The sequence below is a fragment of the Mustela nigripes genome, chromosome 1, assembly GCF_022355385.1.
Source record: "Mustela nigripes isolate SB6536 chromosome 1, MUSNIG.SB6536, whole genome shotgun sequence".
Lineage (NCBI taxonomy): Eukaryota > Metazoa > Chordata > Mammalia > Carnivora > Mustelidae > Mustela > Mustela nigripes.
This window is the reverse complement of record NC_081557.1, coordinates 5,876,701-5,899,763: the sequence shown is the minus strand read 5'-3', so window position 1 is coordinate 5,899,763 and position 23,063 is coordinate 5,876,701. Positions and strand designations below refer to the sequence as shown.

General features: G+C 57.8%; 3 protein-coding genes and 1 non-coding gene across 9 annotated transcripts; 1 reads left to right on the top strand and 3 right to left on the bottom strand.

The window, feature by feature from the left end:
- Positions 1-6: 6 nt before the first annotated feature.
- Positions 7-4,755, bottom strand: RIN1 (Ras and Rab interactor 1). 2 transcript variants are annotated; one of them, XM_059400965.1, is made up of 10 exons: positions 4,559-4,755; positions 4,224-4,404; positions 3,978-4,092; positions 3,810-3,882; positions 3,573-3,664; positions 2,699-3,436; positions 2,216-2,521; positions 1,772-1,903; positions 1,462-1,613; positions 7-574 (listed from the first exon to the last, which is right to left on the bottom strand). In XM_059400965.1, the coding sequence occupies exons 1-10, from the start codon at positions 4,642-4,644 to the stop codon at positions 80-82; spliced, it is 2,370 nt and encodes a 789-aa protein (XP_059256948.1). In that variant the 5' UTR covers positions 4,645-4,755; the 3' UTR covers positions 7-79. The 2 variants fall into 2 exon arrangements, with proteins under 2 accessions (XP_059256948.1, XP_059256955.1); XM_059400972.1 differs by lacking the exon at positions 7-574 and adding an exon at positions 604-956 and having other exon boundaries at positions 4,559-4,754.
- A 909-nt stretch (positions 4,756-5,664) lies between these two features.
- BRMS1 (BRMS1 transcriptional repressor and anoikis regulator) lies at positions 5,665-12,817 on the bottom strand. 5 transcript variants are annotated; one of them, XM_059400924.1, is made up of 11 exons: positions 12,703-12,817; positions 11,719-11,909; positions 9,862-10,007; positions 9,688-9,778; positions 9,420-9,547; positions 9,159-9,238; positions 8,966-9,071; positions 8,301-8,393; positions 7,143-7,207; positions 6,566-6,605; positions 5,665-6,240 (listed from the first exon to the last, which is right to left on the bottom strand). In XM_059400924.1, exons 3-11 carry the CDS (start codon positions 9,998-10,000, stop codon positions 5,984-5,986), a joined length of 999 nt encoding a protein of 332 aa, XP_059256907.1. In that variant the 5' UTR covers positions 10,001-10,007; positions 11,719-11,909; positions 12,703-12,817; the 3' UTR covers positions 5,665-5,983. The 5 variants fall into 5 exon arrangements, with proteins under 5 accessions (XP_059256907.1, XP_059256916.1, XP_059256898.1 ...); XM_059400933.1 differs by lacking the exon at positions 11,719-11,909 and having other exon boundaries at positions 9,862-10,032; XM_059400915.1 differs by lacking the exon at positions 11,719-11,909.
- A 295-nt stretch (positions 12,818-13,112) lies between these two features.
- On the bottom strand, positions 13,113-15,429 carry B4GAT1 (beta-1,4-glucuronyltransferase 1). The gene is made up of 2 exons (XM_059400903.1): positions 14,213-15,429; positions 13,113-13,971 (listed from the first exon to the last, which is right to left on the bottom strand). Exons 1-2 carry the CDS (start codon positions 15,266-15,268, stop codon positions 13,780-13,782), a joined length of 1,248 nt encoding a protein of 415 aa, XP_059256886.1. The 5' UTR covers positions 15,269-15,429; the 3' UTR covers positions 13,113-13,779.
- Positions 15,430-15,840: 411 nt separating this feature from the next.
- Positions 15,841-15,922, top strand: TRNAS-GCU (transfer RNA serine (anticodon GCU)). The gene has a single exon. It is a non-coding gene; the product is annotated as a tRNA-Ser (tRNA).
- Positions 15,923-23,063: the final 7,141 nt, after the last annotated feature.

The window sequence follows — 23,063 nt, the reverse complement described above, 5'->3', positions numbered from 1 at the left end:
CAAATGACCCTTCTGATCACTTCCGGCTACTCCTCTGCTGCCTGGCTTCCCGCCAAATGACCCTTCTGATCACTTCCGGCTACTCCTCTGCTGCCTGGCTTCCCGCAGCCTCTGGCCCCCCCGGCTGAGCAGGGGCCCCCCTGGCCTGGCCCATCCCTGCCTTGGCCCTCTCAGCACTGGTGTCAGACTCTCCCTGGCTATCCCTAGGACCGGCTTCGACCCCGATGTCCCCATCTCCCTGGCCCCCTTTCTCCAACTCCCCGCCTCCCGCCTCTGGCTCCCGGCTGCCAAACTCCAGTGTAGCCCCAGGCGAGGCCCCCTGGGTCTCAGGCCGCTCTGCCCTGCGGTAGACAAGGTAACTGGTGGCGGGGAGCCTGTGGGCCAGGGCCCCGGGGGGCAGGCGGTGGTAGCCCTGCTCCTTGTACAGGAACAGGCCAAACGTGTCGGGCTGGGTCACTCGGAACTTGGTGGCACAGAGCTGGTTCAGGGTGGCAATCGAGGCCCCTGGAGGCACAGCCAGGGTCTTGGAGGTGCAGCCACTGCTGGGGTCCTGGTGGGCTACTCGGAGGAGGCACTGTGCAGGAAGACAAGCGAAGCCAGAGCTCAGTCCTGCCTGCTCCGTCTCTGGCTATACAGCTTGAGGTCCCAGGGTAGGCTCTGCAGGGACGGGGCGCGGGGTATAAATCCGGGGGTAGAACTGAGTGACGAAAGCTTTTTGGATAAAGGGAGCTGCGGAAAGGTGAGGTCTGCCTTGGCTGGTGGGTTAGAGCTGCAGGAGGATGGCCCCAGCGGCTGTCCAGCGCCTGCCAGCCCTCCTCGGGGCCTCCCCGGGCCCAAGCGCCCATCCTGCATTGGCTCATCTCATCCACACATCGGCCCCAGGAGCCACTTCCCGTTGCCTCCGCTTATAGGTGAGGATAGCCAGGCACACAGCGGCTATGTAAGGTGCCCCACGTCTGCAAACAGAAAGTAGCTGAGGCAGGATGTGAAGCCGACATCTGGCTTCAGGGTCTAAAGTCCTCACCGAGGCTGGGGAGGGTCCCTGGGCTGGATGGAGAGGAGGCTGCGGGGAGCATGGGCGGGGAGCCTCACTCCGGGCGAGGGCAGAGCCCCACGGAGTCGGGGGTCAACGCTAGAAGCCAGGATTTGGGGTGTGAGTTTGCCCCCTGCGTCCCTTTCCCCCTCCGTGTCACGTCTCTGTTTCCTCATCTGTAAAATGGGATAATAATGGTCCTAAGGCCGAGTTTCTTTGAAGCGGCAGGGCTGAGCCCCTAGAGCACACGGAACGTGCCCTCTCGAGGAAGGCGAGGCGTGGAGTCCACACAGGGGGCTGCTTCTCTCCCCTGCTGGGTCTCTCTAGGAAAAGGAGGGGACCGCGCAGGATGATGCCAGAACCCCGACGCCACCCCCACTGCGCCCCTGGCCGGGGCAGTTCAGGCGACTGACGGGGAGGCCCCGTACCTGGAGGCTGTGGGTGGCCGGCAGGCGGCGCTGCTCCCAGAGGCTGAGGGAGCGCTGCAGCTCCTGTGAGGGGCTCAAGGGCGCGGAGTGGGCCTGGTCCAGGCCACTCAGCAGGGCCAGGCTGGCGGAGAGGCTGGTCAGGTAGTAACCGCCTGGGACACAAGGGGAAGAATGCAGCTCGGGCTGAGGACAGGTGATGCTTTGCCATGCCCCCGCCCCGCCACCTTCCTGGGGGCTATGCAGCCCCTAAGCGGCCCAGTCCCCCCCACCCCCGCACCCAGGGCGGTGGCGCGCGGAGGGGCTCCCTCACCCTCTCCGGTGAGCAGGGTGGGCTCCAGCAGCTCCGACATGTACTCAGCTTCCAGCAGCAGCTCGGGAAGGTCGCACTGGGCCAGGACAAGGCTCAGCAGCGGGAGGAACTCATCTGCCCCCGCGGCCTCCCCTGTGGGGCAGCAGAGAAGGAAGCTTCAGACTCTGCTCGGGCCCCAGGGTTGGTGTCCACCCCGTGTCTCGGACAGTGACCCTCCCCTCCACCTGCCGGGCCTTGGGGGAGGCGGTCTCTACGGTGACCACAGACGGGAGCGGGGTGGGGGAGCGGAGAGCCTGGGGAGGACACTCTATACTCTCTGGGCCTCAGTTGCACCGTTGTGGAAGGTTGGGCCCATTTCCCAGTCTGCCGCACCAGTATGGGATCTCTGGGGGGCCTGCCTCTGACCGGGCAGGGGCCGCTGGGCAGCAGAAGGAGGGGGCGTACCTGCTTCGGTCCTCAGCACTGTGTAGAGCAGCTTGCAGGCCTGCAGGAGCCGCTTGACCTGGGCGCTGGGCGAGTAGGCCCGGAGCAGCTGCAGCAGCTTGTGGCGAACCTGTTCCACCTCGGCCGGGGAGGGCAGGCTCACGTGGGCCCCAAAGGCTCCAGAGCCCTGGGACCGGGCCAGGCGCAGGCCTTCGGCCAGGCGGCCCAGGGAGCCATTGGCGGAGAGCCGGCGCCGCAGGCGGGCCGCCAGGATGGGCCGGAGAGGCTTGAGCACGGAGCGATGCAGCGACTTCTCCAAGGCATGTTCTGCAGGGGAGAGGCGGGCAGGGTCAGGGGAACTGGGGCGCCCGTGGAGGGGGGCTGTAGGCAGGGAGGGATGCAAGTTGGGAGGAATCTCCGTGAGACAGGAGAAGAGCCGGAGAGAGGTGGGGAGCAGAAAGAACTAGCGCTCCGGAGAGCCCAGCGGAGCGCCCCGGGTCTCACCCAGTCTCTCAGGAGGCAGCAGCTTCTCAGGACCCAGCTCCGCGCTCAGCATGGCCCGTGCCCGGGTTAGTGCCTCTCGGACGCCCTGCAGCTCCCGGGGTGCAGGGCCAGCCCGCACCTGGGTCAGTAGGTCCTGTACCAGCTGGCCCACAGCCGTGTGTCGGTCCTGCACCAGGGCCGCGGCGGCCCGGCCCACCTGCCGCTCGGGCGCCAGCAGGGAGCAGAAGGCCGCGCTCATGGACCGAAGCAGGGGCCGCCGGCGGCCCAGGCCAGGGGAGGTCGCTGGGCTTCCCTGGGACCCCGGCGCCCCCTCCTCTTCTGAACTGCTGGGAGAGCCGCAGTCTACCTCCTGGAGGGAGGGCAGAGGTGGGAGGCTGGGCCTGGGGCCCCCTGGCACACGGTACCCCACTGAGCTCTCCCTTTGCAGAAGCTGGTGAGGGGGGAAGCTTTCTGTCTGGCTGGGGGCTGCACCTGGCAGCACGGGGACCGGGGGAGGTGGCACGGCAGGTGGTGACAGAGGGCTGGAGGTCTCAGTGGACACACGCACTTTGAAGCTCCTCTTGAATTTTTCCCGCTTGGTGGGGCCCAGGTCCCCTGGGAACAGGGGATTGAAGAAGCACAGGGCGGCTCCCGTGCCCTGGTCCAGCTCTTGTGGGGACCGGGGCTTCAGCCGGGGCAGCAGCTGGCCTTCAGACGGGCCCGGCTGGGCCTTGGTGTTGAGGGAGGAGCTCCAGAACTCTAGGGAGGAGAAACCAGTTGGGGTGTCAGGTGCCCCAAAGAAGGCACAGGCTCAGGCCATGTGCCCGCGTGCCTTCACTTTGTTTCTTGCCCTCAGCTTGTCCATCGGTGCAATGGGAAGCTGAAGAGCCCTTACCAATGCCCAGATGGGAGATGGCTTCCAGTTCCTTGTGGGTGGCTGCCTGGCAGATGGCTCTGGGGAGCTGGAGCGGGAGGAGGAGGATGTCCCTGAGGCCAGAGAGGGAAACAGAAAGCCAGGGGTGAGGGGATGCTCAGGGCTCTGGGGGCTGACAGGACCTGCAGGGCTTGGGAAAACAGACTGTCCCAGGGAGCCGGGACCAGAGGACACCAGGCACCCTGCGGCCAGGCTCACCGGCTGTGGCAGTAGGCGCAGATGAGCTGGACCAGGTCTGGGAACATGAGCTCTGAGCCCTCCAAGGAGACGCCTGAGAGATGGGAAGTGTGGTTGTTCTCTGGGAAACACCCCTGCGCCCGGCCCTGACTGCTTCCAGCCCCTTCCCCCCAGGCCAGTCCAGCTCACCCTCAGGGCTCTCCTGGATGTAGTGGCTGGAGACAAAGGAGGGGCCACTGGCTTCGGGCAGCCGCACGCACAGGGCTTGGCACCCGCGAGTGTTGGATTTCCGCACCAGAAACGTCTGCAAAGGGACAGGGGTCCGGGGCTCAGAACCTCTGCCTCTGGCCTCTCTCTCTCTCTCTCCCCCGCACCCCGCAACCGCCGCCACCGCCGTCCCCCGCCGGCCAGTCCGGATTCAGGGCCATGACTCACCCCGGGGGGCTCAGTCCTCAGCACGTGCAGCGCGGCCGCGGCGTTGGCCCGCAGCTGCAGCCACACCGGCCGCGTGAGCAGCAGGCGCTCCCGCAGGCTCACGCTGCGCCCCGGCCGCTGGGGCCTGCCTGCCGGCCGCCCGCCGGCTCCAGGCACGTCGTAGGGGGGGTCCTCCACGGGCCTAGGGGTGGGCGGCAGACTTGAGGGGGTGGCGGGGGGGGCGGGGGGGGGGGGGGGGCCCTTGCTCCGCTCTCTCCCCCTCCTGGGCCCTGGGGCAGGCCCTGCTCTGCCACCCCTCCCCTGCCCCACCAGGCTGCCCTTCCAACTTCACGAACTTTTCTCTCTCCGGGCGCCCAGGTGCGAAGTTGGACAGGCTGGGGGCTCCGAGAGGCCCAGCTCCTGGCTCCCCGGGGCTTTCCATGGCTGAGAGCGCCTTGGGTCTCTCACGCTTTCTCCCAGGACTCTGGAAGAAAATCCAGCCCCCGAGGCAGGAGCGCTCACATTCCCAGCAGTGAGTAACACTTCCTGAGGGCGGTTCGCCCTGTCACGCCCCGCCAGTTAACTCTTGGGTGTCCACTCGGCCTGGGCCAAGCCCGGAATCCTCAGTTCTGGGCCCCGTCTCAGGGGCCAGGGATCCCATCCGTGCAAGCGCCACTCCGAGAGCCCCAGCTGCGGGGCCAGCCCCCGCCCCACGGTGCGCCTGGAAGCCTTACCGGCCTCCTCAAAGCACACGAGCAAGCGGGAAGGGGTTAAGCAGGGCCCATCTGGGCCCCCACAGGCCCAAGTTTACCCCCCCACACACCCCCGCACCTTTAAGTCTGCTGGTCAATTGCTCATCTGTGCGAGGCCCTGGGGTCAGCGGGGGTGGGGGGGGCACCCCCTACTAGCCCCGGATGACTCATTCTTGAGCCTACCTTGGGTGTTGGGACTTCAGGTTGCCATGGAGAGAGGATGCTGTGTCTCCATGGAAACTAACCCCCTTGCTTAACTGAGGTTCTGGGGGTGGTTCTAACACTCGGTGCTCAACGGGGGGAGCTTGGCTGTGAGGTCGTCAGCGCCCCGTGCCAGCTGCCTCGTACACGTGCAGCCCCCCCCCCCCCCCCCAGCCTGCCTTACCAACCTGCCAAGTGACTGGGGCAGGCGCAGACATGACCCAGTCTCCAAGCACAGGCGGGGACACATGGTCTGCCTGTGCCACATGTTGCTTCAAACTTTGCTCAGGAGTCAGCCAGGAGTCAGCCAGGGCTCACTCCCCGCCCCCTGGGAGGTGTGGTGGGCGAGTCCCCCCTTCCCTCCCTCTGCCCTAACTCAAGAGTAGGTTGGCTCCTGCCTGCTAGTGAGGGGAGCTACCGGGGACTCCAGGAAGAGCCCGCCTGACTCAGGCACTCCCTGGGGGAGCCCTGATTCTCTTGCAAGGTAAATCAGACACACACAGCTCATACCGAGGTCCCAGGAAAGGTTTTAATTCCAGTCCCTGAAATCTGGGAGACACCAAGAACCTCCTTGAGAAGACCTGGGGAACATGCCTTCTCACCTCCAACAGCAGCCAGAAAAGACGGGCCCCCCAAAATATGATGTCTGGCTCAGAGTTCCCACGAAATGGGGCCCAGCTCACTGGCTCAGTGACTGGTCCAAGGTCATCAGGAAGGATGCTGCTTTGGTGTAAGAGGAGCCCCACCTTCTCTGTGGGAGGAGGAGGCTGCCCTCTGGGAGGGGGCGCCGGTGCACGCGCTGGGGACGGAGGAGACAGTCTGGCCTGGCTAGGGCAGCTCTGGGCCACAGCTGTGCAGGCCCCCCGAGGAGGGCAGAGGAGTCCGGACCAGTGATGGCTGGAGGGGAAGATCCACCAGCAGTACCGGGGAGCTGGCTGGACAGACCCTGTCAGTCTGCCTTCTCACAGCAGGAAAATGTGGATCCTGGCTTTGCGGCCAGTTGCTCCAAGGGGCCCCCTGGCTCTGAATGGCAAGGTCACGGTCCTGAGGGAATGCCAAAAGCGGAGAGCACTGCAGGTGATAAGCTGAACCAAGAGAGGACACCACTGCCTGTTGGGGCTGAGAGGCCGGCCTCGGGGTGGCCCAGGGCAGCTCCACAGCCCTCAGCATGGGCCCAGCATTCCTGCGCCCCCTACCCAGGCCTGGTTGGGGGGGAAGCTTCATCCCCCAGCCCTACCGACCTAGAGATTCTCTATCGCCATCCCGGCTCTGGCTGCCCAAACCCCCAAACGCCAGCCATTCTAACGGGGGCCACTGATCGGACATAACCCTGGTCTCTCTCTGGGCTCTTTCCGAGTATGCTGGGCTGGGGGCGGGGGCAGGAGGAGGAACAACCCCTGTGGGTCTTACCGTCTGCTTTTCTCTTCTGAGGGGACACAGCTGCTCTAGCCTGGGTGGGTAAGAAGAAAAGCGCCCCCTGAGAGCCTGCCTCCAGCTTGGCAAGCACCCTCTTCCACATTAGTTTCTCTGGGGTAGGGACGCTGCTGGGTCGGTGCCTCCCATCCCATCAAAACCTGCCCCGGAAGGAGAAAGGGGCTGACACAGATTGAAAGGTCCCTCCTATGGGAAGTCTCAGGCCAGCACCTGGGTTAAGCCATCAGTCGGTTAAGCCTCAAGGTTTCAGCTCAGTAGGGTCAAGAGCTCGAGCCCCACATCGGGCTCTGTTAGGCATGACGCCTGCTTGGGATTCTCTCTCTCCCTCTGCACTCCCCGCTCCCCCCACCACACCATTCGCACGTGCAAACACATTCTCTCCCTCTCTGTCTAAGAAAGGCCAATGCCAGGGAACCTGGGCTGAAGGCAGGAGGTGCTGAGGGCGAGCAGGGCTCCCAGGCCCTCAGGAAGCCCAGGTGTGGTGAGACTGCAGAGACCAAAGCTGGTGTCAGGGATGGGGACCCGTGCGGGGAAGCAGGGGCCCTGGCCGCACCTTTTTGATAGCCGTCCAGTCCTCTAGGATGTCGATCTCCTGCAGCATGTACACAATGTAAGGACCTGTGACAGAGGTCAAGGAAGCAAGAAGCCCGGTAGAGGGAACAGGTGTCACAGCGGGGAGGGGGCTGAGGACCCCGGTGGGAGCTCAGGTTCTGCCTCCCACCTCTTGGCTCCCAGGTTCCTAAGGCTGGGCCTGTTGTGGCCCCTTCACAAGTCTGTGGGCGGGAACTAAGCCTCACCCCACCTCCCCTCTGCTCCCCCTTCATCGTCTCTCCAGTGTAAAGGTCAGGAGGTGAAAACCCAGCCCAGCCACGCAGGGAGCTTGCTCCTTCGATTCCCTGTCCCTTCCTGTTCCTTCTACACACACAAACCTCAGTCCCTTCCATCTGGGAATCAACCCTCCGGTGCTCTCCACTCCCCCGACTCCCACTCCCCCCGGGCTCTGTACCTGATGTCCCCACGCCCTTGCCCCCCATTCACCCCTCAAGTCCTTGCAGCCTGGATGCTTCCCTCCCTGCCTGATGCGACAGCCATCACCAGGCGGCCGGGTCCCGAGCGTCTGATGGCCGGAGTACCCGGGCGTGGGGGTGGAGGGCGTGCAGATTCTGTTCTGCATGTGCCGGACGCTGCCAGGAGGGATGAGGGCTCAGCAGGCCCCGGGCTGCAGCGGCGGGCAGGGGGCAACTGTGTATGGGATGAGGGTGTCCCGGGTTAGGACGCAGGGGTGCAGAAGACAGAGAAGCTATCGCCATTGCGAGGAAACCAGGAGAGGCTTCACAGAGGAGGTGAGGCAAGCCGTGACCAGGCACAGACAGGCAGCACGACTTTCTGAGAAGCGGGTGGAAAGTGAGAGCAGGCGGGGGAGGCACGTGGCAATGGGAAAGTCTGCGACCTGCCCGGGCTGGTGTGGGAAAGCCAGAAGAGCCTCAAAGGAGACTTCGCTCAGGAAGCTAAGGGACTCTGTGAGGGGGCACTGCTCTTTCTCTATGGTCCACACAGCCCGGCAGAGACCCAGGGCCTTAGAAAATTCCCGACAGCGGGAGTCAGCTCATGTGTCGGGCGTGACTCCGCCTTCCACGAGCCTCCACCCCCTCCTGGGGCTGGAGCTAACCCCAGTGATGTCAGACTCAGGCCGCCGTCGGGGGAAGGATACCAGAGACGAGAGGAGCCTTCTTTCTCTTGCTGGCCGGCAGGCAGTCCCAGGCCTTTGTGCTGCTTCGGGCGCGCAGTCTGTCGTCCCACCACTCTGGGCCCCCAAAGCCAGAGTCAGGATCAAGGTGCTGGTCCGCCCAGGACACCCTGCCCTTGGAGCCAGCCCCTCCCCTTCCTCTCCCGCCCAGGTTGGTGGAGAGAGCCAGGGACCGGGGGCTTAGAAGCGGAGGTCAGGGCCCGAGGACAGCATGGCTGTGCAAGCCTGGGGGGCCGGGGGGCACTGTACGTCTGTCCGACCAGTTTCTTCATCTGTTCAGTGGGCGCTGCCCAATGACCACTACGGCTTCCCTAGGACCCTCCCATGAACACAGGCGCTGCGGACATAGGGGGACCCTGTGGCTGTTGTAGGTGTGGGGGTGTCAGAACGACACCTCCTGTTCTAGAAAGAGAGCAGGGGCCAGGGCGGGCGGGGGGGCGGCCCACTCTTGCTGAGCCTCCCTGGTGCACCAGGCACTGGGCAGGGTCCTTTCTGTGCCTGGTTCCGTTCGGGCCACACGGTGAGCCCATGAAGCAAGCTCTCTGGCATGCTCCCCGCTCCCTGGGCAGGCAGAGCAGGGGTGCGGCGGGGAGACGGCACAGAGAGCGCGGCGCCGAGGGCAGCCTCACCAGAGCTGAGGTCCAGGCTCTGGCGGTCCTCCTCCAGCCTCTGGATCCGCTCCTGCAGCTCCCCCTGCAGCGTGTCGTACAGCAGCAGCTTCTCACTCTGGAAGGGCTGGGGCCGCTCAGGCTCATGGGGCGGTGGGGACAAGCCACTTCCGCTGTCCCCCAACCCCCCCTCCCTCCACCCGGGCACATTCACCTCCAGGTGCTGTCTGGCTCCCTGCAGCTCACACTCGTACTTGTTCCGGATCACGTCCAGACAGAAGCCCTTGTAGATCCCTACAGCGGGGAAGGGAGACGGGAAGTCCGCCTTGGCCAGGGACCTGGGTGTCCCAGATAGGAAGCCAGGAGCCGGGCCTGGCAGGGAAGGGAAGAGCAGGGAGCAGAGAGCCCTGGGCTCCGGCAGAGGCAGAGAGGGGAGGCCCGGGGACCGCCCCAGCGCACAGGACGGCCCACAGACCTGCCACCTGAATGCGGATCTTGAGGCTCCGCTGCAGGCCCCCCAGAGGCTCTGTGTACTCAGGAGCCCGCTCAGCCCCGACTTCCTCCAGCCGCGCCCTCAGCTGACTCAGCCGCTCCCTGAACAACCTGGGAGGGAAGAGGCAGAGCACGTGGCCGGTCCCGCTCGGCAGGTCCTCAGACGCCCCTGCCCCGCACTGGCCCGCTGCCTCCGCGCCCCCACGCCCAGGGTGCCCCGGGAGACACAGGCCCAGACACCCCACGCTCACTTCTCCTTTAGCTCCGAGAACTGCTTCTCCAGGTCCAGCATCTCGTTGACGCACTCGCTGCGACGCCGCTCGTAGTCCTCATCGTCCATCTCTGGGACAAGAGGCCGGTCAGCGCTGGCTGCTGAGGAGCGGGCGGGCCCGTGGGGGTGCGCGGGGGCCCGCGGGGGGCCTCACCTGAGCTCTCCTCGTCGGACTCCGTCTGGCTGCCGCTGCGCTCCTCCCCGCTCTCTTCCTCCTCCCCGTTCATCTCGGCGGCCGAGTCACCCTCTGCTTCCATCTCTTCTGTGTCTTTGCTCGGAGGCTGGACGGGCATCTGGGCTCTGGGAGATGGAGGGGAGCCATCGCCTATCGTGAGCAGGAAGTGGCCATGCGGGGAGTCAAGCCAAGCCCCGTGCGCACATCTCCCTGAGGCCTGGGAACCATGGAAATGCTCACGTCCTGGGACGTTATTGCTCATCCCAGGGTGCGGAATGCTCGCCAAGGCGATGGTCTTTACGATGGGAAACACCAAGGGTGGGGTCCCCACTGCCTCGGGGACTGGACATACACTTGTGATTGGGGCGTTTAAGGCCCCACACAGACTTGAGGACTGGGGCAGCTCCTTGACTCCACCATCTCATAGTCAATCCTCAAGTACACCCTTCCAACCTCCTCTCCGCCCCTTCCTGTTGCTCGTCCCCTGGGAAGGCCCTCCACTTCTCTTCCCGAGAACATTCTGCCATTCCCTTCCCGTCTCCCTGAGCTCTGGGTCACCCCCCATGTCCTCTTTTCTCTGGAGCCTCAGGCTACCAGCACCCCCACCTCCACTGTTTTCCAACGCTCCAGCTCCTGCCCACAAAACTTTAGAGGTATTTAGAAATAGCAGAAACGCAAAACCTTGCCCCATTCCATTTAACTACCCCCCATTTCCCACCTCCCAGCTACGCTTTTCAAGGCTCTGGTTGTTCCCACCCTTTCATCTCCCAGATGTTCTGTTCCATTTCTCTATCGTCACCCTCGGCTGATGTGAGTCCTGTGGCAGCAGATAACCTTCTGGCGCCCAATGCCAGTATTTTTTCCTGCTTCCCTTAGTTGAATACTATTAGTCATTCTTTCTTTTTTTATAGATTTTATTTATTTACTTGACAGAGAGAGCGATCACAAGCAGGCAAAGAGGCAAGCAGAGAGAAAGAGAGAGAGAGGAGGAAGCAGGCTCCCTGCTGAGCAGAGAGCCCGATTCGGGGCTCGATCCCAGGACCCTGGGATCATGACCTGAGCTGAAGGCAGAGGCTTAACCCTCTGAGTCACCCAGGCACCTCTATTAGTCATTCTTTCTTTTATATACTCATCTAAGATTTATTAAATACCTAACACATGCCAGGTTCCTTCAGACAGTACAGGAGATGCTGGGCACGACGGGGCATGACAGGGCAGAGCCAGTCTCTGACTTCAAGGAATGTACAGCTTCCTGGGAGAGGCAGAGCAGCGGACAGTACTGTGGTGTGAGAAGGGCTAAGACGGGGGCGGGGGGGGGGGTATCTGGGAGAGGCGTCTAACTGGAACCCGGAGCTTGCTCCAACAGTGAAGGTTTGCAGAGGGAGATCCTTGCCGCAGCATCACCATGGAGAGCTCAGACAGAGGACTGGAGATGGCTGGGGAGGGAACATTCCAAGCAGAGTGAAGAGTGTGTGCACAGACTCCAAAATGAGAGAAGGGGCACATGAGTCTAAGCCTCAGAGAGAAATGTGGGCGGCAGATATCTGTCACTGGCATATAGAGAGTTCTTCAGGCCATGGGAGAGGCCAGTGGAACCAGCAGGGCAGAATGTGTGGACTGAGAAGAGGTCCAGGATGGACTCCCAGGGCCACCAAAGGGGCAGGTGATGAAAGCCCAGCAAAGGAGAAGGAAATTAGCAAGAGGCGGAAGAAGAGAAACTCAGTCGTGGGGAGAAATAACTTCAGACAGAAGGACCGTGACTGTGCCCAATGCTGCCAAGAGATCATTTAAGAGGAAGACTAAATGGTCCTGCCAATAGTCAATCTCTCCACCTACCGGAGGCTTGATTTCACTGCGATGCTCTTCCAACCTCTCTGGGTCCAGTTCTGTAGACCTTCAGATCAGTGTAAATGCCGCTCCCTCCAGGAAGCCCTATGTGTTTACATTTCCTCTCTAATTGCCCGTTTTCCATTTGTCTGCCTAACCCGGCTGTAGGCCTCTCCTGCACAGCCTCTCCTGCCGATGTGCTGCCACAAATACAAACGAAACAAAGCACTTTTTCAGGCAGGCTTTGTACTTCTTGGTTGCCCCAGGACCCTGCAGTGGTTGCAAACCTTAAGTATTCTGTTAACTCTTCTTAACACAATTCGAGTTATGTAAAATAACTGGCTCAAGGTGAGGCTTAGTCGGCTTAGTCGCGTTCCTCAAGGGTTTCACAGCTGATCTGAATCTGACCTGAAAACCTCAGTTCTCCAAACCAGCCTCATTTTTCCCCGTTCTCAAGGCTGAGTTCCTGCAGTTTGGCCAATTTGCAATTCCTCTTCATTGTTAAATACATATTTACTTTTGTCTCCAGATGTCTCTAACTCTACTGAGTGAGCAAAATTAAATCACAACCTCCCCTCCTTACCCCGGGCGCAAAAGGAGGATAAACACCGCTACTCTGAGTGTTGTAAAGATCGCAAGGGGTAAAGGATGGAAAAGGAAATTGTAAGGCGCGGAACATAGGCAATTTATGTTTTTAGAAAGTGAGCATTTCCAGGGCAGACCTCCACGGAAGGCCGCTTCTTCTCCCTAGAGAAAGCCAATCCAGACCCCTACGCGCCGCGGGGCCGCGCGGCAGGACCCTCCCGCCCCGTTCCATTCCCGTCCGCGCCGGCGCCGCGGGCCGGGGAGTCACTGGCTCTTCGGCGGCCAGCAGCGGGCCCGCGGCGCCGCACGCGTCCGGCCGGTTAAGTCTCCGCTTCGGCCCTCCCTGGGCCAGCTCCGACCGACTGGCCAGAGACGCCGAACTAGGTGCCCCTGAGGAGCATTACGCACCGCGGGGAAGGGGCCTCCGGGTTGACGTCGGAAACTCCCTGAGAGGTGCCCGCGGCTGCCGGGCTCCCGGAAACGTCGCGCCCTCCTCTCTGCTCCGGGAGGCGGGGCCCGCCGCACTTCCGCATACGTTATCAGGAGGCGCCCGTCGCCGAGCTCACAATTGGACAGCTGGGGCGAGGCATGCTGGGATACCGCGGGGTCGGTCTCCATAGCAACCGGCGGACATTCAAGCCGCCTTCAGCAGCCGCGCAAGACCCTTGTGGTTTCCTTGCTTTGCGGTCGGCGCCCCTTGGGCCGCAGCTCCTCCCCCGCCTTCCCCTACTCCGGTCCCCCCATCCCTCGCGTGGAAGGGAAGAAGCCACGACCCCACGCCCTGCCCGCCGGGTTCAGGAGAGTCATGGAGCCAGCCGTAGGTGTGAACACTCGTTTATTTACACATGGTCGGTGGTAGGCAAATAACCCAGCCCAGCCTATTCGAGGGCACAGATCGGGCAGAGAACCTGCAGACCCTTTCTCCAGAGCTCCCGAGGGCGGAGGCGGCTGGAAGAATCAGGAAGTTTAGGATTCTGCCCAAAAGCTAAGAACTAAATTCAGTGCCTTCACCTGATTTCTTCCCCCAAAAGTCCATTTTGTTAAGTACTCAGACGTCTCAGTTCTGCCCCATTCATACTTTTCACTCTCCTACTGCCCACCCACCCCAGATTGTTAATAATAATAATAACAATAATACTGTAATAATATTAATAATACTTCACATTTGTACGAAGCTTACAGAATGGTTCACATATATAGCATCTCATCTGAGCCTCCCGACAGTTCTGTGAGGTAGGTGTGCTCACCTCCCTTTTTACAGACGGGATAACTGAGGCTCAGAGAGGAAGTGGGATTTGCTCAAGGCCACACAGCTAGTTAGTGGTAAAGCCAGGACTTGATCCCAGCACCCCGTATTCAAGTCCAGTGTTCCAACATCACAGCCACCACTGTAAAGTGGAGTGACATTTCTTCCCCCTGTCAGTCCTGAGGGATGGCCTAAGGAGGGAAGAGGCTGAGACTTCTCTGACTAGGGGAGAGAAAGGCTCAGCAGTGACGAGGGGAGTCGGGGTACTTGGCCTTCAACTCCTGTTTGAACTGGCGGTAAAGGATCTTATTGTGCTGATTTTCGGCCTCCTTTTGGGGATGGAACTTCAAAGCTTCCTTGAAGCCCTTATGAACCAGGAAACCTTCGTTGAGCACCTCGAAATCAAATCCTGCCACGTGCAGCTCACAGGCCTGTTGGGGGAGAGACAGGTCAGTGAAGCTGGAGACTGCTGGCGCCGCCACTGACCTCCCTAAAGCCCCTCTCCAGCTTTCCCACTCCTCCGGAGACATCCTGGGTCCTCCACACCATCCAACCACTTCGTGAACTACGACTGTCCCGCCTCATTGCCTCCTTTCCGTCCTGGACCACTTATAGCTCCCAGAGCCCACCACTCCTCCTGCCCCATGTCCCCTGCCCTCTCCCTTTGGGCACCTGGCTGATCCGATTGAAGCCATACTGGCGAAAGCGCTCGTCGAAAGTGGGCACCTTGCCTCCAGCCACGTAGAATGGTTCCCAGGGGTCCTGCCAGGGCACCACATAGGCAGGCCTCAGCAAGCTCTCTTCTGGCAGGTTGACCCAGCGGGAGTAGTTGGTGGGCGCCTGGCAGGGCGTGCACAGCCCATAATAGAAGGGCCGCACCTCGCCCACTTGGTAGAGCTGCAACAGCTCGTTCTTGTTCGTGGGCATGCGGCGGGCTCGGCGGATCTCGAAGGCGGGCACCACCAGTGCTGTGCCCGCCCACTGCTTGCTCTGATCCAGCATTTCCCGGAGGCCCCTCCACAGCCCCTCACTGGGCACCATGTCCACATCGATTACCAGGGCATAGTTGGCCCCTTCCCGAGCCAGATTCCTCAGCAGGTTATTGGGATAGGAGACATTGGTGCCCAGCGCATAGTTGATCCCGGGCTGGGCCACCCTGGCTAGCTTGTCAAAGACCTCCTGGCAGGACCGCAGCAGGGCAAACTCCCCCGGCTCCCGGGGATCAGGCACAGCGGCCTCATAACGCGAGGGGCACACAAGGTGCATGGCGACCCGGGCGCGCATATCGGGGCAGTGGCTGCTCAGCGCGTAGGTCAGCACCGTGGCTAGCTGCGCCTCCTCCTTGGTGGCCGCGAACACCGACACGGAGAGCGGGCCCTCCCAGCGCTCCAACAGGCCCGACAGGTGCAGCAGGTTGTCCACGCTGGCGTGCGTGGCCAGGATCACATCATTGGGGTCCATGGTGGTCTTCAGTAGGCCCCTGTAGACGCGGTAGTCGCCACTGGCGTCCAGGACGCCCCCAGAGGCCAGAGCGGTGCGGAGCTGCGCCTTGACCTGGTCCACGGACCGCGGGGACGGGGGAAAGAACTCGAAATACTGGTCTTGCTCCTCCTGCCCATGTAGCCCGGACAACAGCGACAGGTAGAGCAGCTGCAGCATCGCCACCAGCATCAGCGCGGCCAGAAGCAGCTGGTAGAAGGCGCACCGGATGGCGTAGGACATCTGCATGGCTCTCGGGGCTCCAGGGCGCGCAGCGGGGACCACCGGGCCGCAGCCTTTGCCAGCCGCCGCAAGCCCGGATTTACCGCAGCCTGCCGAGCGCAGCCGAAGCGAGCCGAGGCGAGCCGAGCCCCGCGCAGCTTCCCCGCCGGAGAGGGCCTTGGGGCGCGCCAGCTCGCCCCCTGCGCGCGAGGAGGAGCTACTGCATCCCCCGCACGCCGCGGTCTGCAAACCCTGAACGTGCCCGCGGCCGCGCCTGCCGGGTTCCCAGGGATTCTCCCCCCTCCCTCCCGATCGGTGTGCGACCCCCCGGACCAGGCGCTTTCTGAAACGCTCGTGCACTCGCCCACGCCTTAAGGCCGGGAAACCGTGGCAGAACTCTCGGTCGCGGCTTGGTGAAGGATGGCGCGGGTTCGCGGCTGCGGCCGGCGGGAAGGAACACAAAAAGTCGTTTTCCTTCCGCAGTCTCTCCCCCCCGCCAGGTCCTAGGAAATCCACACCGAAGACGGGGGCTGGGGGCGGGGCGGAAACTGCGGAGAAGATGAGAGATAAGAGTATGTGGAAAAGCACGCTTCGCGTGGGACGAGGTGGCCGAGTGGTTAAGGCGATGGACTGCTAATCCATTGTGCTTTGCACGCGTGGGTTCGAATCCCATCCTCGTCGGCAGGTCGCGTTTTACAGGAGATGAGGGGGTGTACTTTTCTGACTCCCTGGGAAGAAGGGCCCGGGGCTCAGGTGCACGTAGAAGACCCGGATTGGAATTCTGGTTGATGCCAAATTGCGAGCCAATGTATTATCTGCGGTAATTAGAGAAGCCCCTTACAAGGTGCCACCGTTCTGTGTAAAATTGGTGGAATTTGGAATTTGGTAGTGGCGGGGCTGCTGGCCACGCAGCCGCCATCACTACGAGCTTGTTGAATGGGTGAGCAAGAAGCTTCTGAAGTGTCCCGAGTGGCCGGAGCTTGAGGAGAGACTGAAAAGTAGTGACCCTCTCACTGAAGTGTCAAGGTCAAGGAAAGCTACATGAAAGGTCCGGCCTGCTATCTGGATAGGAAGGCCTGGCCAGGGAGCGACCCTGGCTCCCCAGTGTGATGGAGTGAAGCATGAGAGATTCAAAGACCAGCGTTGGGGGCATTAAGCATCCGCCTTTGGGTCATGATCAGGGGATCCTCGAATCAAGCCCCGCATCAGCTCCCTGCTCAGCTCAGCAGAGAGCCTGCTTCTCCCGCTTTCTGCCTGCTGCTCCCTGTGCTTGTGCTCTATCTCTCTCAAATAAATAAATAAATAAAATCTTAAAAAAAAAAAAAAAAAAAAGACCAGAGTGGAAAACCATTAATAAGGGGTCTGCTTTCCACATACCTTTCCCTATGTATCTCTTCTATCTGGCCATTCCTGATTCATACCCTTTTGTGTTAAATCTGTAACCCAGCCAGTAAAACAGTTTCCTGAGTGCTATGATTTGCGGAGGCAAATCAATCAAATCCAGTGAGGGGGTGGCGGCTGGAACCTCTGAGGTATTGCCAGTCCATCAGGAGCACAGGTGACAACCAGAACTTGCGATGGGCATCTGAAGGGGGGCGGGCGGGGTGTGCCGTCTTGTGGGACTGCGCCAGCAAGCCGTGGGACCTGCTGCTGTCTCCAGGTAGATGGTGTCAGAATTGAGTTGCGTTGAAGGGCGCTCGGGTGGTGTCGGGAGTTGCTTGGTGTGAGGGGGAAGCCCACGCATCAGAATTAGTGTCAGAATTGTGTGTATAGAAATACAATGGGTGGTTCAGTGGGTTAAAGCCTCTGCTTTTGGCTCAGATCATGATCCCAGGGTCGTGGGATCGAGCCCCATATCAGGCTCCCTGCTGAGCAGAGAGCCTGCTTCCCTTCCTCTCTCTCTACCTGCCTCTCTGCCTACTTGTGATCTGTCTGTCAAATAAATAAAATCTTAAAAAAAAAAAAAAAGAAAGAAAGAAATACAACGGAATTTTGTGTGTTGATCTTGAACCTCTAATTTTGCTGAATTTGGTTATTAGCTCTAAGTGTGTGTGTATGTGTATTCTTTAGGATTTTTTTTTCCTGTATGTGTATTTTATCATTTGTGAACATGGATGGTTTCACTTCCTCCTTTCCATTGTTGTATTTAGGACTTCCAGTGCAGAATTAAGCAGATGAAATGGTAAAAGTGGGCCTTTTCCTATCTTAGGGAGAGGCTGTGAGTCTTTTATCATCGAATACGACATTAGTTGTGGATTTTTCATAAATGTGTGTCATCAGGTTGAGGAAGTTCCCATCTATTCCTGGTTCATTGAGTGTTTTGTTTTTTTAAGATTTTATTTATTTGACAGAGATCACAAGTAGGCAGAGAGGCAAGCAGAGAGAGAGGAGGAAGCAGGCTCCCTACTGAGCAGAGAGCCCAGTGTGGGGCTCTATCCCAGGAACCCACGATCATGACCTGAGCCAAAGGCAGAGGTTTTAACCCACTGAGCAACCCAGGCACCCCCGCTTTTTTTTTTTTTAATGATTATATTTATTTGACAGAGAGACAACGAGAGAGGGAATACAAGCAGGGGGAGTGGGAGAGGGAGAAGCAGGCTTCCTGCTGAGCAGGGAGCTTGATGCAGGGCTCCATCCCAGGACCCTGGGATCAGGACCTGAGCCGAAGGCAGACGCTTAGTGACTGAGCCACCCAGGCGTCCCGAGTGTTTTTATCTTGAAATGGTGTTGGGTTTTGTCAAATGTTTTTTTCTGCATTAGTGGAGATGACCTTGTGGCTTTTTCCCTTCATTCTATTAATGTGGTGTGTTACATTAATTGTTTTTTTATGTTGAACCCCCTTGCATTCTGGAGTAGATCAAGCTTGGTCGTGGTATATAGTCCCTTTAATGAGCTGCTGGGTTCCGTTTGCTAGCATTTTATTGAGATTTTTACATCTTTATTCATAAGGGATATTTGTTATTAAGTTTTCCTGTGATGTCTTTATCTGGCTTTGGCATCAGGGTAGTGTTGGTCTCATAGAGTGAGTTAAGGTATGTTCTGCCTTCTTGTATTTTTTTTGGAGGAGTTTGAGAGTTTTGGTGTTCATTCTTTTTTTTTTTTTTTTTTTTAAGATTTTATTGATTTGAGAGAGAGAATCAGTAGGAAGAGGGGCAGAGGGTGAAGCAGACTCCATACTGAGCAGGGAGCCTGAGAAATTACTTGACCCAAGGTCCCTGGTATCATGACTTGAGCCAAAGGCAGATGCTTAACCAACTGAACCACCAGGGCCCCCTGGTGCTCATTCTTTGAATGACTGGTAGAATTAGCCTGTGAAGTCACCAGCTCCTGAAATTTTCTTTGTTGGGACTTCTCTGATTATCGATCCTATCTTGTTATTCCTTTTGTTCTCTTTTTTAAAGATTTTATTCATTTATTTGTCAGAGAGAGAGAGAGAGCGTGCGCACAAGTAGGCAGAGTGGCAGGCAGAGGTGGAAGGAGAAGCAGGCTCCCCGCCGAGCAAGGAGCCCCACAGGGGACCCCAATCGCAGGACCCCGGGATCACGACCCAAGCTGAAGGCAGCGGCTCAACCGACTGAACCCCCCAGGTGCCCCACATCTTGTTATTTCTTGTATGTTCAGACGTCTTATTTCTTCTTGAATCAGTTTTGGTAGTTTGTATATTTCTAGGATTTATTAATTTCATCTAGGTTTCTCATCTGTTGGCATACAACTGTCCATAGTATTCTCTTATAATCCTTTTTATTTCTGTATAAACAGTAGTAATGACCCCACCTTTGTTTCTGATTTTAATAACATTAAGTTCCTCTCTTTTTCTTAGTCTAGTCAAAAGTGGCTCAGTGGGGGGGTGCCTGGGTGGCTCAGTGGGTTGAGCCGCTGCCTTCGGCTCAGGTCATGATCAGGGTCCTGGGATCGAGCCCCGCATCGGGCTCCTTGCTCAGCGGGGAGCCTGCTTCTCTCTCTGCCTCTGCCTACCTCTCTGCCTGCTTGTGATCTCTGTCTCTCTCTCTCTGTCAAATAAATAAATAAAACCTTTAAAAAAAAAAAAAGTGGCTCAGTGGGTTACGCCACTGCCTTCGGCTCAGGTCATGATCTCAGGGTCATGGAATCGAGTCCCGCATCAGGCTCTCTGCTTGGCAGGGAGCCTGCTTCCCTTCCTCTCTCTCTGCCTGCCTCTCTGCTTACTTGTGATCTCTCTCTGTCAAATAAATACACAAAATCTTAAAAAAAATAATTTATCAATTTTGTTGAACTTTTAGTTTCATTGATTTTCTGTTTTCTATCCCGCACTGTGTTTCCCTTCACCCTAATATTTATTGTCTCTTTCCTTCCGCTAGTTATTTGCTCTTCCTTTGCTAATTGCTTGAGGTATAAAGTCAGATTACTGACTTGAGATCTTTCTTTCCTTCCTTCTTTCTTTCTTTCTATCTTTTTTTTTTTTTTTTTAAAGTAATCTCTACCCAGTGGAGCTCAAACTCAGGACTCTGAGATCAAGCGTTTCAGGCTCAATCGACTGAGCCAGCCAGGTGACCCCTTCTTCCTCTTTCATGTAGACATTTACACTGACAGACTTCCTCTCAGCACTCTTTGGGCTGCATCCCATAACTTTCAGTGTGTGGTGTTTTCATCTTCTTTTGTCTCGAGGCATTTTCCAATTTCTCTTTTGATTTTCTTTTTTTCGAGGAGAGATTTTTTTTTTAAGATTATTTATTTATTTATTTAACAGAGAGAGAGAGAGAGATCACCAGTAGGCAGAGAGGCAGGCAGAGAGAGAGGAGGAAGCAAGCCTGATGCGGGGCTCGATCCCAGGACCCTGGGATCATGACCTGAACCCAGGTGCCCTGTTATACAACGTTCTTTTTTTTTTTTTTTTTTTTTAAGATTTTATTTATTCATTTTACAGAGAGAGATCACAAGTAGGCAGAGAGGCAGGCAGAGAGAGAGAGAGGAGGAAGCAGGCTCCCGCTGAGCAGAGAGCCCGATGTGGGACTCGATCCCAGGACCCTGAGATCATGACCTGAGCCGAAGGCAGCGGCTTAACCCACTGAGCCACCCAGGCGCCCCTTATACAACGTTCTTAACTGTACTCCCTATGCCATACTTTTCGTCTCCACGACTGACTTGTCTGCAGGTGGAAGTTTGCCCCGCTTCATCCCTTCTGCCTATTTCATTCATCCTCTCGTCCCCTTCTTCTTTGTTCTCCGTATTTATGGGTCTGCTTTTTGGTTTTTTTGGTTGTTTTGGTTTTCAGATTCCACAAAAGAGTGAAATCATACGGTGTTTGTCTTTCTCTGACTTATTTCACTTAGCATAATACGCTCTAGGTTCTTTCATGAGAGAAAAAAAAATTCTTTTTTATGTCTGAGTAATGTTCCTCCGTGTGTGTGTGCATGTGTGTGTGTATCACATCTTCTTTATCTGTTCATCCATCAATGGACTCTTGGGCTGTTTCCATATCTTTTGACTTCTTTTTTTTTTTTTTTGACAGAGAGAGAGAGATCACAAGTAGGCAGAGGCAGGCAGAGAGAGAGGGGGAAGCAGGCTCACTGCCGAGCAGAGAGTCTGATGTGGGGCTCGATCCCAGGACTCTGGGATCATGACCTGAGCCGAAGGCAGAGGCTTTAACCCACTGAGCCACCCAGGCGCCCCATCTTTTGACTTCTTTTTAACCCATTAGTTCCAAATATGTTAATTGGTACATATTTGGGAATTGTCCTCTTGTTGTTATTGGTTTCTAGTTTTATTCTACCGTGATTAGAAAAGATACTTTGTAGGATTTCAATTTTTTAAAATGTAGCGCAGTTTTGCTTGGTGTCCTACTTGGCGATCTATTCTGGGAGATGTTTCTTGGGCGCTCGAGAAGGAGGTACATATGTTCTGCTGTTGTAGGTGAGTGCTCTGTGTGTGTTTGCTTGGCCTGATGGTGTGCTCAGGTCATCTGCATCCTTGATCTTTTGTCCGGTTGTTGTGTCCCTCATTGAAGGTGGGGCATTGATGTGTCCAACTATTCTTATAGAAATGTGTATTTTTCCTTCAAATTCATCCATTTTTGTTTCGTATGCTTTTTGGGATTTTGTTATTAGGTGTGCATGTGTTTATAATTATTTTACCCTTTTATGAATATATAACATCCTCCTTTGTCTCTTAAATAATTCTTTTTTTATAAAAGATTTTATTTATTTGACAGGCAGAGATCACAAGTAGGCAGAGAGGCAGGCAAAGGGGGGGGGTGGGAAGCAGGCTCCCTGCTGAGCAGAGAGTCCGATGTGGGGCTCGATCCGAGGACGCTGGGATCATGACCTGAGCCGAAGGCAGAGGCTCAACCCACTGAGCCACCCAGGTGCCCCATCTTAAATAATTCTTGACATGAACTCTCCTTTGTCTGATATTAGTATATTCATTCTGTCTGTCTTTTGATGACTATTGGCATGGAATACCTTTTCTCATTCTTTCATTTTTCAATTCGTTTGTGTTTTTTGCTCTAAGGTGAGTTTCTGGTAAACAGCATACGGTTGCATCATTTTTTTTTAAAGATTTTATTTATTTATTTGACAGAGACCACAAGTAAATAGAGAGGCAGGCAGAGAGAGAGAGAGAGAGAAGGGAGGAAGCAGGCTCCTTGCTGAGCAGAGAGCCCCATGCAGGGCTGGATCCCAGGACCCTGAGATCATGACCTGAGCCCAAGGCAGAGGCTTAACCCACTGAGCCACCCAGGTGTCCCGATGCATCATTTTTTAATCTATCTGACAACCTCTGCCTTTTCATTGGAAAGTTGAATCAATTCACAAACCAGGCCTCCTCCTCATAAAAGGGTGAGAATCTAGAGGGCAAGGACTGGCCTTCCGAGGTTTGTGTCCCTATCTCAGGGCTTGCCACACAGCGCCCTCTACAGGTGTTTGCTGATGGCAGCCGGCTGCTTCTGAGGGCCTGCGGGCAGGACTGTCAGGCTGCGGATGTGGCAGGGACTGGGCACCAGGAGAGGAACGGACAGACGCATCAGTACGTTTCCGGCACCGAAAGCCGGCTGCATCCTGACTGAATGGGCAGGTTGGGCTGAGTCTACCAGGAAGGAGGATGGGAAGAAGGAATTGCAATGTGACATCAGAAGGACATCTGAGGGATGAGTGTCCTCTTTCTGGGCCCATCCTCCCTCCGCCACTCAGCCCAGCGTGGGCTGCTCTCGAAGACTGTGGGCCAGCACCGGTGGGTCCCCTGGGACTGTTGCCTGGCCTGCGAGGGTGGGTCTGGCAGGTCTGGGGACCTTTGGGTTCAAAAGGCAACAGTCTGGGGGCGCCTGCCTGGCTCAGTGGGTTGGGCCTCTGCCTTCGGCTCGGGTCATCATCCCAGGGTCCTGGGATCGAGCCCTGCGTCGGGATCTCCGCTGGGCGGGGAGCCTGCTTCCTCCTCTCTCTCTGCCTGCCTGTCTGCCTACTGGTGATCTCTGTCTGTCAAAAAAAAAAAGCAACAGTCTGTGAAGGTGGAGAAGGAGAAGGGGCCCAGGGCGGGAGTGGTCCTGTTCTCACCATTCCCAGCCAGGCGGTCCGGCGCGGCCTCGTGGTCTGCACAAGATTCCGTTAGGACTACAAGCCCCGTTTGGTAGACGTCTGTCTGTACTCCATCCCCACCCTCTCCCCAGGACTCCACGCACTGACGGGCAAGTCCCCATTCCCAGTGCTTATCAGTGAAAGGACCTGGCTTTGAACCCAGAATGCTGGATCAGGGGCGCCTGGGGGCTGTGGTTTAAGCCTCTGCCTTCAGCTCAGGTCATGATCCCAGCATCCTGGGATCACGTCCCGTATCAGGCTCTCTGCTCAGCGGGGAG

Excerpts from the sequence above, each read along its gene's own strand:
- RIN1 (XM_059400965.1), bottom strand. The coding sequence starts at position 4,644 with ATGGAAAGCCCCGGGGAGCCAGGAGCTGGGCCTCTCGGAGCCCCCAGC. Across the intron at positions 4,405-4,558 it reads GGGCGCCCGGAGAGAGAAAA|GCCCGTGGAGGACCCCCCCT; the intron begins GTTCGTGAAGTT and ends GCCCACCCCTAG. Across the intron at positions 3,665-3,809 it reads TGCGCCTACTGCCACAGCCG|GGACATCCTCCTCCTCCCGC; the intron begins GTGAGCCTGGCC and ends CTCTGGCCTCAG.
- BRMS1 (XM_059400924.1), bottom strand. The coding sequence starts at position 10,000 with ATGCCCGTCCAGCCTCCGAGCAAAGACACAGAAGAGATGGAAGCAGAG. Across the intron at positions 9,072-9,158 it reads GAGCCAGACAGCACCTGGAG|CCCTTCCAGAGTGAGAAGCT; the intron begins GTGAATGTGCCC and ends GAGCGGCCCCAG. Across the intron at positions 6,241-6,565 it reads TCAGAAGAGAAAAGCAGACG|CTTATCACCTGCAGTGCTCT; the intron begins GTAAGACCCACA and ends CTCTTGGTTCAG.
- B4GAT1 (XM_059400903.1), bottom strand. The coding sequence starts at position 15,268 with ATGCAGATGTCCTACGCCATCCGGTGCGCCTTCTACCAGCTGCTTCTG. Across the intron at positions 13,972-14,212 it reads GCTTCAATCGGATCAGCCAG|GCCTGTGAGCTGCACGTGGC; the intron begins GTGCCCAAAGGG and ends CTCCCCCAACAG.